Raw genomic sequence first — 14,659 nt, forward strand, 5'->3', positions numbered from 1 at the left:
TTAAATTCATTTGAATTATACTATTCAGATTTATGTTGTACCTAGTTTTAGTACTGTTAGTTTTAAATTTCTGGATTCGGTTATTTTTATAGTCTATATGGTTAAATCTTATTTATCAAAAAGCATGTATAATTAATTGAAATACTGAAACGTACAATATTAGACAGCAATATATTAATAATTTAATAAAAATTATAATAATTTAAGGCCCTATGAAATGTTTTGTTGTTGTTGTTGTTGTTTGTTTGTTTTTTCAGTTAATTTTTTTCCCAATTCTTTTTTTCCTTTTAATTTTTGGGATTCCATTTTAATGGTTTTATTTAATATTATTAACATTACTGATCAAAAGCATCTCTAATTATGTGATTTTACAAATAAAATAAAATAAAATAAATCAGAAATACTGTGTTGTCTATTAACAATTTTCTGCTAAACAAATTCTGGTAAATTTATGGTAGCACTCTCATTACATTAAGTAATATTATAGTCATTATAGTCAATAGTCATAACATATGACAATCATTTTTCTAAAACAAATAAGGTAAAATGCTCATAAAGTGACTCTCAGAGCAGTTCTAGAGGTTATGTTTATGTTATGCTCTGCACCATTCATTCACACACAGAAAGAGAGAGGACTCATGGATTCATTTTAAATGGTACTTTTGCAGTTTAATATTCACAGACACAAGTCCACATCAAGTTTTCATTTAAGTGTACTGACCTACTTTTGATGTATCCATCCAGAATATGGCATCTGTGACATTACGTGTTATTTGTTAAATTCTGATTTTACGACTGGATTCAACGGTTCCATCCGCATTTTCTGCATCACAGAAATCATAGGGCCCTACTTCATGTCAGTTGTCTTATCTGTTCCTATTTTTATTGCTCATAATGAATATTTGGAGTAACATCTGAGGCAGAATCGATAACCTAAAGAAACTTAACCCAGAAATCCAAGTCTCCTGAGCTTTTGAAAAAGCAACAAACCCTATACTGTCACAGAATCCTTTCAGCTGATCATAGAAGACACCAAAAATTGCAAGATCCTTCAAATCCCTCAAAACCTTCAGTCTGACCTCTCGCTGGAAGAACCATAATGTGCGTTGTTTGCTGTTAAATCAATGGCAGACATCACTCACTAATTACAGAGCACTTGAATATTTTGCAGTTGGCTGCACAAGTGCTTTGCTGGAGTCCAGGCACATAATTGACTAGAGCAGTAAATCAGCCAGAATGTGACTCGCTCTCTTTCCATTTTGTCTCCCTGGTCTTAAATTGCCTTGCTTTCTCAGTTTGGGCTTTTTCTTTTTGTTGTGTGTGAGAACATGTGTGTGTGTGTGACAGAGAGAGACAGAGAGAGACATCAGATGAATCCCACTCTAGTTCACCGTTAACTCTGCGGTGTCCTGGATGGCTTAATGATATGAATAATTAATTAACATATTCCCTCACTCACAGTCTGTTCACTACTCAACTGAATATTCCTGCTACTCCATTTTCTTGAAGCTTTTGCGTATAGCGAGGAATGCAGGAGTAGTGTGACTGTAAATATTATTACAATTTATTTTATTACAAATGTAATTTATTGCTGTGATGGCAAAGCTGAATTTTCAGCATCATTACTCTAGTCTTTAGTGGCACATGATTCTTCAGAAATCAATCTAATATGCTGATTTGCTGATCAAAAAACATTTATTTCTTATAATCATTGCTTAAAACGGCTGTGCTCCTTAACATTTTTGTGCAAACCCATTATATAATATTTCAGGAAACTGTTCGGAAGAACAGGATTTATTTAGAACATGAATCTTTGTAGCATTATTAATACAGAGTTCTGGCATGAAACTCTAGATGGCGCAGTCCAATAGGTCTAACTTAATCTGTCCTAATGACATCATCACATGGCACTAGGGCTGCACGATGTGTCGTTTAAGCATCGATATCGCGATGTACGAATCCACGATAGTCACATCGCAGGATGTGCGATGTAGGTTGTTGTAGTTGATCCGTTATTCATTAACTGTACGGGCCAGCTGCTCCCCGGCCCTTGACGAATGTGATTTGCGGATTAATTGCACAGCTTAACCATCATAGAGTGAAAATTTAGACAGGGCAGAGAGAGAGAGAGCGCGCGCGTGAGAGAGAGAGAGAGAAAGAGAGACAGTCTTCAAACAACACGAACTCTCTCTCCCTCGCACATATTAATCAATTGACACGATGGTGCCGATGTTTAAATCATTTAAAATGAGAATGTAAGTGTGCTCACCCCATTTTTGTTTGTAATAAAAAATTTGATTAGATTTCATATCGCAATATATATCGCAGAAAAATAAAATATTGCGAATGTCATTTTTTCCCAATATCGTGCAGCCCTACATGGCACAGCTAATTGGTTCTCTCCTGTATTGGTAGCCAATGAGCTCACTGAAACCCTCCTCCTTCCCCAGCTCCACCTGTATAAATCTGCTACGAGGTGATTTATGTATGCTATGTAGTTTCTTTAGTGTTCCAAATCAGTTATTTTAAGTTTGATTTCAGTTAGGATGTTGACTTAGAAGGCAGTTGCCTATGTAGGCAGCAAGGTAGCTCTCTAGGTTCTGGAACAAACATATACTTTAAAATATTATAGGAGTGTGTTTTAAAATAAAATATTATTTCAGTCTCCCACATTTAGTTCACTATATTTTACTTTTTGTAACTAAAAGTAAAATTGACTAGCGATTTCTGAGATCAAATTGTTTCTACACCAAATCTGGCAATAAAATACCCTAAATAAACTAAAGATATTTAACCTACGTGGTCTGTGCAAAACAATTTATGAAATAATGTTATAAAAGCATGAGTGTGTTTATGGGTAAGCGTAATTTTTCTCCCTGTCAAGTAGAAATAACATCTGACTGCTGCCCTGTCTGTAAATACACCACCAGCTGGATAACATCAATATTGTATAGCAGCTTCCAAATATGGATAAGAATCCATGCCAACCAGCAACAATGACTGACGAATGTGAGAGGTCAAATCTAGGAGTATGTTTCCATTCCATTCCAACGATTAGACTACCTTGTGCTGCCAAAATCCTTGCAAAATAATCCACAGGCTCAATCTGGATTAGGACTGGGATTCTGAGCTGGGGTTTCAAAATTAATCTGACAACACGTCTTTGTGTGGGGTTGATCATTAGACCGCCTGGTGTGATCAGATTATAATAATAGATTTAAAAAAGCAAATTTCATTAAAAGAACAACAGCTTGTTACGTAATTTATTCCCATTTTTGGAACACAGGTGGCTTCAGTGCAGATTGATAGGGAATAATGTGATCTATCTATCAGGTTTGAATCCTTAAGCCTTTCCGACCTGCAATTACATTTTAGATTGATGTCTCATAAACAGTGGGGGTGGACCGTACACAGGCTATCGCCGTAATGTCCCACTGCATCTTTATCTAGGATAGAGAAATAAATAAATATTCATATAAATTAAATAAGTGAATAGGACAAAAAGACAAAGGAGCTTTTAATATTATTGAATTGAGTATGTCCAGATACTGGATGGACAAATTAATCTTTATGCCACAGGGAAGAAAAGAGCATGCTCAGTTGCTCACTAGGTCAGGAACAGGAAATTCTCTTCCTCTCTGATCCTGTGGGTCATTTGCATTCATGTCAGGGCAGTGTAATGGAAGTTAACAGCACAAAAGAAAAGCAAATTTGCTTTTTATGTACTCTATAATATTATGTTAGGGTTTATGTACATCACAATGCGTTTTCCACTTTACAGATAAAAGACTGAATCTCAGAAAGAAATGGAGATCCAGTAACCCCATTATTTATAAAGCACTTGGAGAGACAAAGTAGCTTTTGAGTTTAAGTGCTTGATTCTTTCATTAACCAAAGCCCTTTAAGGTCCATGCTGACTTCAAGAAGCTACCTTTCGAGACAGCATGCTAACTGATGCTAATCTGTCTGTCTGTGTGTGTCTGTGTATGTAAAATAGTTCATTTTATTACCATTTCATAGTTTTCAGTATTGATGAATGAGTATATTAATGCTTTTTTGATGGGATTTGATGCTTTTTTGATGGGATTCTGGGAATGCTTTTTTCACAACGGATGCTATGTTGCAATCTGGCCAACTATAGGTTTCACGAATTCGCCTGCACATTCACCCCCCTCAGGTGTGGAGGAAAAATAAATTAATTTAGAGGAGGAGAAGGGGTGGGGGTGGAGTTATGACTGCTGCTTATATAGGGTCATAGCAGTGACTGACAGGACTGGATGAGTGGGCTCCTCCCAAACCTGCGTTGGGAGCTTCATATCTTAGAAGGCAGCATAAGATACCATTCACTTGTGAGCTATGATGCCTTAAAAGGTACTGTAGTTATGGAGTTCATTGAGTGCTAATGTGTTAGAAACCACAAAACACTCACAAAAAAAGAATAGACACATCAAACTTTCTGACAGGTGTCCGTGACTTTCCTCCATTGGGTGGGAGGAGTAAATAACAAACACCGCCTACAACCAGTCAGTCAGGATGTGTCTCCTATTCTCAGCATTCATCATGTTCCCAAACTATCTGCAGTGACTCAACGGGTCTCTTAGCAACAGCCGAAACACTCAAGATGTCAATAGCAATGTTCTCCACCGCTATGACTGTGATTCTTATTATCTTGTCAGTCGCTCGTCACGCTGTACGATCTTCATCCTAAAAACAATAGAAGAAAACGGGCTGAACGACTGAGCTCACAATGGCAGATGCCTTGATTGTTCAAAGCAAATGTCACTCACTGTTCTGTTAATATCAAATCCTCTTTTCTGTGGCAACAGCATGGTCTCTCTGGACTCGGCCAATCACAGCGTGGAATCCCTGAAGGCCACAACCCACACAGCCAATCATGAGTGTTCGTTATCGTCATGGGGCATAGCAGCAAGCTAAGGCAGATATCATATCTATCTATCTATCTGTCTGTCTGTCTGTCTGTCTGTCTGTCTGTCTGTCTGTCTATCTATCTATCTATCTATCCTCTCAGTCTAAAGTTAAGGTCATCTTTAGTTTCTCTGTCCTGCTTTTAGTCTGAGCGAGTGCACACAATGAGAGCAAAAGAGAGGGACCTGTTTTAGCCGGCATTTTGTGTCCTGAATCTATTTTAAATTACCTGTGTTTGGCACTTTGCAAATAACTCATGTTTCTGTTCACAAAGTCAGAATAACGGCAGTTTAAAGCTAAATTCATTTCTAAGAATCAGTTTAAACTGTTTCACTAAATCGCTCCAAACACTGATTCAGTGTTTGCTAACTCTGATATTTCGCTATGACTCTCAGTCACATAGGTGTGTGTGTGAGTGAGTGTGTGTGTGTGTGTGTTTGCTTTTAGTCTGTCCTTTTTTGCTGTGCACCAGAGGCAAACCTTGAGTCGGCTTACAAGAATAACTTAAATTTGTCAGTAGTTCCGCGCTAGTCCCACATTTCACGTCTTTCTTTCTTCTCTCTTTCTCCTCAAACTCTCCTGTTCTCTCTCTCCATCTCTCTCTCTGTCGATGATGCTGTGGGGAACCTGAAATCCTGTCAAGTAAGCTCTGCAGCAACATATGCATTCAACCAAGCACTAATGAAGCACACACAACCGAACCTTACAGCTCAGAGCGGAGTGGAAGTGAATGGCCTGCAGTTACATCAGTGAAATACTTTGAATGGCAACAGTAAAGCAGATCATTTAGAACTAAGTGTAAAACATTTCAACTCTCCTTCCTTTGTGTAACTTCCTGTCCGTCAGATGACACTGCAAACATGCATGCTCTATTTCTCCTGATCACATAGACATAAACACACATAGAACTACAAACACAGCGACACACACTTCCTAGTGCCTGTAAAAAACACACACACACAAAAGTGAAAGAAAAGCAGTGAGCAGGACAGGGGGTTATCCTGGGGAAAATGACATTTGTCCAAACACTTGTTTGGATGACTACTTAGAAGAACACAAACAAAGCTCGGCGATAATAACATCTCATTAGTGTGCTGAGGCAATTAAAGTTGTCTCTTGCATAACACGCTCTGCTACTATAAGGCACCGCAAAAACATCTAAATTATTCACATTCCTGCAGTCTGATCAACGGATCTGGCCACTGGACTCACTTCAAAATACTTCAATCTATCCATCCATCTATCTATCTATCTATCTATCTATCTGTCTATCTGTCTATCTATCTATCTATCTATTTAGCTAACTGGCTAGCTATCATGGTGAGGTTAGGGCAGCATGCAGAGTCTTCCGTTTTTCGCAGGCAGTAAACTCTCTTGTTCATTCATTGCCTTCTCCTCCCTGATCAGCATGAGACCATATCATACCGGACGGCAGGGGCCAACCCACTCTTCTCAAGCTCTGGCTCTTTTTTTATTTTCCCTGAACTAAAGTCCAGTGCTCCCTAACATTCCTCTCTCTTCCGTTCTGTGCCTCATGCTTGCTGTCTCGAATCCACAGCTATTCCACCTTGCACTGTCTTGCTTTAAAGAACCTAGGAGTGCTTTGCTCCCAATACACTCATCTGAAGAACCTATAATGTACCATCAATACATTGTAAATCACTTGGCAATCATACAAACCAATATAGAGATAAGAAGAGGATTCACAGACAGCTCTTCTGTACTCTCACTGAATGTTTTGAACAGCTAAGAGTCACTTCCGTTTAAATGTGAAAAAAAAAAAATGGTATCTGCAGTACACATTCAGCAGGATTAATTTACTCGGAACTGAGTAAAGGTCTTTGTATCTTCCTTAAAAATACAGATTTATAAAGTATTTGAATGCAGTTCTTTCTTATTTTGAATTACCTGGACATCAACAATAGCATCATTTCATTTGGTAAAACTAGGTAGAATCTGAGGGATAGAGTTTAAAGTATACAGAAATAGCGAGTGCAGATGTTCCAGTGGTTTGACATCCCACCCACAATTCCTGTCCACATTAATACTATCAGATAAATCCTCTGCTGACAGCTGTAGTATTCCCGGGTTTAATCAGACCTCTCTCTAAACATGTGCATGATGACTTACACTTTCTCTGAGGGAGAAAAATGAATACACTCACACACACACAAACACCTATAGTCACACACCTAATTAAAGCAATTAAGTGAAAATCTACTTATTTAAAGTGAATTCGTGACATTTACACTAAAGCCTGTGCAGATTAATTTTTCTGACAAAACAATGGATCAGAGATATTAATCAACATGTTCATTTGACACTGTATAGTCAAGACTGGCTTGGCAGATGCTTTCATCAAAAGCAAATTACACTGAATTCAAGGTATACATTTAATCAGTTTTCCCTGGGAAGCAAACTCATGACCGTTTGGCATTGCTAGCTCCATGCTCTACTGGTTTACTGTATTTAACAGAATACCTTACCCCCCAAAAAATTAATTTCAATCATTATTTATTCTTGTACAAACTCAAGCCTGGCAAATCAATATCTAATGGCCAAATTTACCTCTTTATGGTGCTTTTTGTCCATTTTGGACTGTGAATTCGACATAAAGCCAGCAACGGCATGTCATTGGTTCAATTCCCAGGAATATATGAAATGAAGAAATGTATGTTATTAATGCAATGTTAGTTGCACTGGAATCCACTTTTGTCATATTGAAAGGAACCGCTTGGACATTCTGCAAAATATCTTCATTTGCATTCAGCCAAAGAAACAATGTCTTATGAATCTGGAATCACTAGATCACAAAAAAAGTCACAGGCATCGTAATAGGACATAGCTTTGGTATATCAAATACCAGGTATCACTAGAAAACAATAACTAGAAAATACAAATGAACACTAACACACAGCGACAGCCTAGAGAAGGCAACTGACTCTTAGTAGAAGTGTGTTGTTGGTGCCGCTGGATTTACATTTACTGAGAAATGATCAGTTACATAAGATGAGCTCTCAAATCCCAATGATCAGCTGAAAGTAATTATATAAACAAACTGTAAGCCAATAACTGCACCATCTGTCAACTGAAGAGCTCTCATGATCAAAGGCTCATCAAATATGAAGGAGACGTAACATAGATATAATATGAAGATTAATCATTGTTGTGCAGGATGCACAAGACATCATACTGAAATGATACTTAAAGCAATATCTGCCAATAAATACGATGATAGTTTATATGTCTTGTTTTAAAAACAGATCATTTCTAATTAATGCAATTTCAAACATATACTTTTCCCCAAATTTATAAAGCTAACCTGTGATGCTAAAAGTCCTGATTAACTTTCTCTTTGAAGTGATGGAAGGAGGTCAAACATAAAAGTGAAAAGCTATCGATAAATTCATAGCGTTTCTCTCGCCACGGGCTGCTGTGATTCCAGAATCAATTCCAGCAGCCTCTGTGGTTTGTATCTTAAAACCATCGCTTTGCACAGGAAACATTCTCCTTGAGGCTGAAATTTCATTGAATACCACAGCGCTGATGATAAAAACTATTTTACGATGCATAAAAAAAACAAAAACAAATGTGGCGGTAAATCTCTTCACAGCTCACTGGAAGCTTGTGGGAGTTCAGACTAAAAAACCTGATATTCAGTTTCTACAGATCTTGTGGTTTGGTTATTATTAAACAACATCTGCTTTTACAGTATTTAATAAAATATAGTGATGAAATTGTCATGATCCTGCCCTCGTGTCCTTGATTTTTCCTAGTCTTGAGGCAGGATCATGACAGACCCATGTTTTGTGTACAAGCGCATGGCCTTGTCTTTGGGCCATGTGCTTGTGTTGTCTCGTTCCCTTGCCCCGCCCCCCTTGTTAACCTAGTCGTGTCTTGATTGTCCTATCTGTAACACCTGTCGTGTCTTGATTAGTACCCCTATTTAGATCTCCTAGTGTGCTCTGTCTTGCGTCGGTTCATTGTCATTGAGATTTGTACCTGTGATTGTACCTCAACTGTGTTTCTCAGATGTGTTCCACACTTGTGATTGTTCCTCTGAAGTCCCTGTATAACCGTGAGTGTTAGTTGTAGTCAGTGTTCTCCTGTTTTGAGTCTTTGTTTATCTTGTCGAGTCAGTCTTATTTAGTATTGCTGTATTTGCCCTAGTCCTGTTTTCCCCCTCGTGGGTTTTTGTTTTCCCTTTTTGTCAAATAAATCCTGTGTGTACCCGATTCCTGTCTGCACCTGAGTTCCTCCCTTACCAAAACCCTGACAGAAATAAACAGAAAGCGAGTGCTAAAGACCTGTAGTCACTCAGAAGAGGAGCAGGTGGAGCTCTGTAAAGCCACGCCTCTCCTCTCGCATAATTACATTAATAATGAGCATCCTGTCAACCCACATGGCCACCAGCAAATGACATCATCAGTCATACGCCTGGACACATGCCTACAATGAGTCTTAAGATTTCATGGATGATTAATTCAGAATGCTGATCTTGTAAGACCCAGAATCACTGGCAATGGGAATCATGATGGAAAATGTACAAGGAAAAGAAGTTTTAGGGTTTAAAAACTGTAAAACTTACTAAATAGTCATAAAACAGCAGAAACATTATAATATTATATGGAATGAGGTGTTTGTTTTGTATATTAATACTGTTTCACAGTCATCATCAGCTGTCTTAAAGGGATAGTTCACCTACTAAATTAAAATTCTGTCATCATTTAGTGAACATGACTTTCTTTTTCTTCTGTGAAACTAAAAAATATAATATTTATTTATAGCATTATATCAATTGTATGTGCTCTTTTAGATACAATGAATGGTGATCCCGGCTGTCAAACTAAATTGTCAGGGAACTATGACTTAATTTAAGCCTGTTTCTCAAAGAAAGCTTTATCATTGCTTCAAAAGAGTTGGAATATAGTGCAAGGTTTTATGCTTTTTATAGAGTTTGACAGCCCATGGTCCCCATTTACATTCATAGGACCGTGAACAATCTTATTTTCATGGATAAAAGAAAGTCATACTGGTTTAGAATAACATTAGGAAAGCCCAAATTTTTCCTTTTAGGGTGAACTGGCCATTTAAGCCTTTTTGATTTTGTGATTTTCCAAAATAACTTCTTTTATCAAATGCTCTGCTTTGATCAAACGCTCTTCTTTTATCAAATCACCACATTTCAAAAGACATTCAACTCTTACAAAGCAATGACCTTAAGAAAGATCTCTGAAAACTCGCCCGCGCATGGCATGCATGAGTCAAGAACTTCACTGAATGTTTCAAACACTGACATTATAAAAGTGGCGATAACAGCAGATTGGTAATGTTGATACCATTCCAGTAACACTCTGTTCGCTGGTTTGCACAGACATCATCTACAAACTCATTACAAGTGACTTTGGCCTGTAACATGTTGAATTTAGTTTCACAATGTGGGCCTGCAATAGAAACATTAGCACACTCAGATGGCTTAACTAGGGTCCACTGATCCTAACCACAATCAGTCAGAGACAGAACAGACTACTGGCTTCAAAACATTAAATATTAAGTGGGACTATTCTTTGGCTGTACAGCAGGGACTAAAATTATGACTTTGCAATCCCACAAAGTTTATATATATGGCATTTAGAAACATGCAATTTTTTTATTTTAGGGGTCAGAGGTCAGTTTGCAGAGAGGGATTGTTTGCTGAACCGAGGCTTCACTTTTTCATTCCCAAAGTTACTCTTTTAATCCTAATTAAAATGTGAGCACACCTGGAGAATATGAGAAGTCAGATGATCACAACAACCTCTGACACTAAACCGCGGGCTGAATCTAATCAAGGCACCCAGTGTTATGTGATTTAACAATATACAGACACTATGGAACAGGCTAATTAGCCATATGGGGTCTTTTTGGGGGCAATGGATGATTGGTCCATGGACGTCCCTCAGTGTTATGTACTGTGCTGTGCCAGACCCAGCAGTAATTGGCTCATTTTAACTGAGTACTGATGTTGAAAAACATATTGTGCCATTGTATTTAAAGAAAAGCATGGTTAAAGTGTCATGTAACATTTCAGCACAGGTCAGTTGACCAGTTTTGAAAAATGCAAAAAAAAAAAAAAAGTAAGCATTAAAAGCCTAAGTAAAAAGAAGGGGTTACCTTTAATTGATTTAATTGAGGCAGTTTGCATAAATATATTATAGTTAATTTTTTAAGCTATATTTTACACAAATATTTCCAAGTCATTTTGTATATGTAATATAATGCAAAAATAAATGCAGAGCCATTGTATTTCATGTCAAGAATATATATGAATCCACTTTTGATAACTTTGGAGACTGTTATTCCATGCAGACTTATAAAAAAATGATGCACTAAAGTGCATGAAAACGTCACATCCTGTGATGCTGACTTGATGTTTATCTCAAGCCAGAAACCTAAAAAGGCCTTAAAAATCCAATTTGATCTTAACATTAAAAATACTAACATTGTCATCGATCATGGGCCATATTTCAATATTTCAATCATAGGTGCCTATAAATAAAAGCACATCAAGATTTTTATATATTTGGTTTCTCATGTTTGGTACAAAAAAAAAAAAAAAAAAAAAAAAAAAAAAACCTTAACCATAACCATTTTCCCCATCTCAGATTCCAGGATAAACTGGTTAATGTGTAGAAAAGTAAAAAAAAAAACTAAACTGCAAGAAGTATTCTTAAAATGTACAATTAAAATTCTTAAACTGCAAAAATCACCTAGATTTTGCCTTTTTAATTAGAACCTTATTTTGGACTAAAATAGCCTAAGGCTTATATATTGTTCGTCATTGTTGTGACTCCAGATTCTATCAGTCCATATTCTAACAAAGGCCTGCCGTCACTGGAAACAGGACATATGATGCAGAACTGCGAGTTGATGCAGGGAAAACATGGATGGATGTGCGCTCACACGCTCAGATCCGGTAAACACCGGAGAAATCCTGCCGTTTAGAGCTCGTTCTCGTGCGCACCGACTGTCGTGACTGATCATTTATTTTCCTTTGCCACAAAGACATCGACTTCATTAACCTTCATAGCGATCAATATTCATCACCCCACCCTTCAGGTTCCCGCATCAACATCTCCCACAGACCGACCTACCATTCCGTGCCAGCTGCCCGTCCGACGATCCCGGTCCGGTGACAGTTCAGTCCTGTTCAAAACATCCCAGTACGCGACGTATTTAAAGACCTCTGTGAGGACGAATCAAGCAGATATAAAGAAAAAAAATGTAGGTGAAACAAAAAGAGAAGGATTAAAGGCTGAGTTTGCGATGCTGAATCACTGCGCGCTCACCATTGTGCTGCAGGATGCTGCCTGTACCATTACGATCCTACCAGCGTACGGACTGGGGAGGCGGGGTGCGGGAGACTGGTTACCGAAGCAACCGGAGGGAGCACACGATGACGTCAAAGCCGAGAACAGTCTTATAGGAGTGAGGAGATGAAGAGGAGCGGCGCTCGGATCTCGCATCATTTAGATTGGAGGGCTTTTGGCGCACATGACCGCCGACTTCGTGTTTGGAGGCGGGCAGAGAGACAGCGGCCAGCATCACAGGGCATTCGATTCATTCCGTTTCGGTTTGATGAATCAGTTCATCGATTATCGATTCACTGATTCTTTCGGGTCGTTTGTCAAAAGTTAGCCCAAAAATAGGTCTTTCAGCGGCAACATGAGATATAATACTAATACTAATACTAATACTAATACTAATAATAAATAGCAACATTAAGCGCTTCTAAAACATGCAAAAACAAGGGAATCAACTTGGAACATGTTCTTTTTATAAAACATATCCGAAATAAATTAATAAATAAGGACAGATAACAAATAGGCTATAGAATACAAAGGGATTATAATATTTATTTTTTTATTATTATTGTTTTTTTACAAAGGGAAGTTTTTATTTTGTTTTTAGATATTATTCTTTAGCTAATCAAAACAACCCAACTGACGTTTGATTGAGATTCATTGGAATCGGGATAAAACCACAACAATTTATTACTGTAAATCCAACGTACTCGAGTAAATAAAAATGTCAACTGTTGAGTAATTTATTATTTCAACACGTTTCCCCTTACAGTCTAGCTAGCGCAAATGTTTTGAATTTCAAAGAATCGGTTCAAACGAACGATTCATTCACGAATCGCACATTACCAAGTAGGCTTCAGGGCCTAAAAACACTGCACTCTATTAATGAGAGTCTAGTGGAACTTAAAATAAATATAATTTATTGATGATGTATATCCATATTATTTTAATCTCCCACAGAGAATAAACACAGTTCTGGCTCATCTGTGTGTGTGTGTGTGTTTTTATATATTTATTTATTTTATCAGACTAAATAACATTTACATTTATTCATTTAGCAGAGGCTAAAACAACTAAAATAATTAACATAACTTTACCAAACCAAAAGTTTTTTCTTCTTCTTCCTGTCCTTTTTTGTTTGTTTGTTCCCCAGGCAGTGATGCTGCAACTGAATATGGCTAGGTAGATAAACTCTGAGTGAAATTATAAGTAAATTATATCATAAGCATGCGTTGTGATCTCTTCACTAAGTAAAAAGCTAGAGAGCTGTGGATAGACTGACAGCCCCAATTCTCAGCCATGCTGTCATCGTTCTAAACGTTTGGAGCAATGTCAAGTGGCAGAACATGCTGAATGAGCTAGATCCTCTGGGCGCCTACCTCACAATTACACTCCCGCCTCTCTGAGTATATTGCTATAATCATACCAGTCCTCATTTGGGGCTGTCTGTCCAGCCTAACACTGTCCTTTGCTCTCTCAAACATTTACACCTCAAGGCCTTTAGTGGATCCAGGGCTCAGCTGTGAATGATATTGTTGCATATTAAATAAAATGCATTGATATATCGAACTTGCAGTACTGTCTTGCATTTTGTGGCATCTGTAAATATTGACAATCTCCCCACAATGACTGTGCCACACACAGTAAAGTGGTCCACTTTGAAAATCAAGAGCACTCGAGAAAATCATTACGTAACATCATTATGGAAATTATCGACTTCCTCTGCAGACATTGCCAATACTGTGAAGGGAAAGTTATGAGGCTGTTCACATATCCAATCAATGCACATAAATGCAACTGTGTTTAACATTTAATCTTATTTATTGTTTAAATTCCAGATGCAGGATCTGCTTTAAACACTAAGAGAGCTGTGTTACTCTATAGAGTGGCATATAAAAATGCTTTCTGTGTTATCACTGAGAATTAAATAAAAATGTCATCATCGTTGAGGAATATTCATTTTGATGGTGGTGAAACAATTCAGAGACCTTATTATTTAAACATATTATTTATTCCAAACACAATAAACTGGAATTAATATTCGATAATGAGTGAATATATGTTGTTATAAACAGCACATTAAAATTAATATGATTTTTACTTCCACGCAAAGGGTAATGACTTTTCATAATGACAATAATATTCCACTAGGGGGCGTGTCTTACATTATAAATGCTGAAGCAACCAAACACTCAGTGGAAGGAAGCCATTAAAACTGAATTACTTCCTGACAAACTGAGAATTGACCTCTAGCTATTGAAACCCAACTTTCAAACACTGAGTGATGTTGATAAGATAATCTCTGACTTTTACGTTTCTCAATTTATCTTAGAGGAGAATTCCCTCTAAATAACTTATAAAATATGCATATGTTGCTAGTATAAGTTATT

The 14,659-nt window shown here is 37.4% G+C and overlaps 1 protein-coding gene across 12 annotated transcripts in view; it reads right to left on the minus strand.

The window, feature by feature from the left end:
• The window catches only part of LOC113038881 (mitogen-activated protein kinase 10), a 58,447-nt gene extending 45,861 nt beyond the window's left edge, over positions 1-12,586 (minus strand). For 4 of the 12 annotated variants that reach the window (XM_026196652.1, XM_026196653.1, XM_026196658.1 and 1 more), the window contains exon 1: positions 12,060-12,581. In XM_026196652.1, coding sequence (XP_026052437.1) covers positions 12,060-12,062 — 3 coding nt within the window. In that variant the 5' untranslated portion in view covers positions 12,063-12,581. Of the gene's footprint in view, positions 1-12,059 lie in introns of all 12 variants that reach the window. The other 8 variants (XM_026196649.1, XM_026196651.1, XM_026196655.1 and 5 more) reach the window with 5 other exon arrangements.
• Positions 12,587-14,659: the final 2,073 nt, after the last annotated feature.

This window comes from Carassius auratus, chromosome 21 (assembly GCF_003368295.1).
Source record: "Carassius auratus strain Wakin chromosome 21, ASM336829v1, whole genome shotgun sequence".
In the NCBI taxonomy this organism is placed as follows: Eukaryota; Metazoa; Chordata; class Actinopteri; order Cypriniformes; family Cyprinidae; genus Carassius; species Carassius auratus.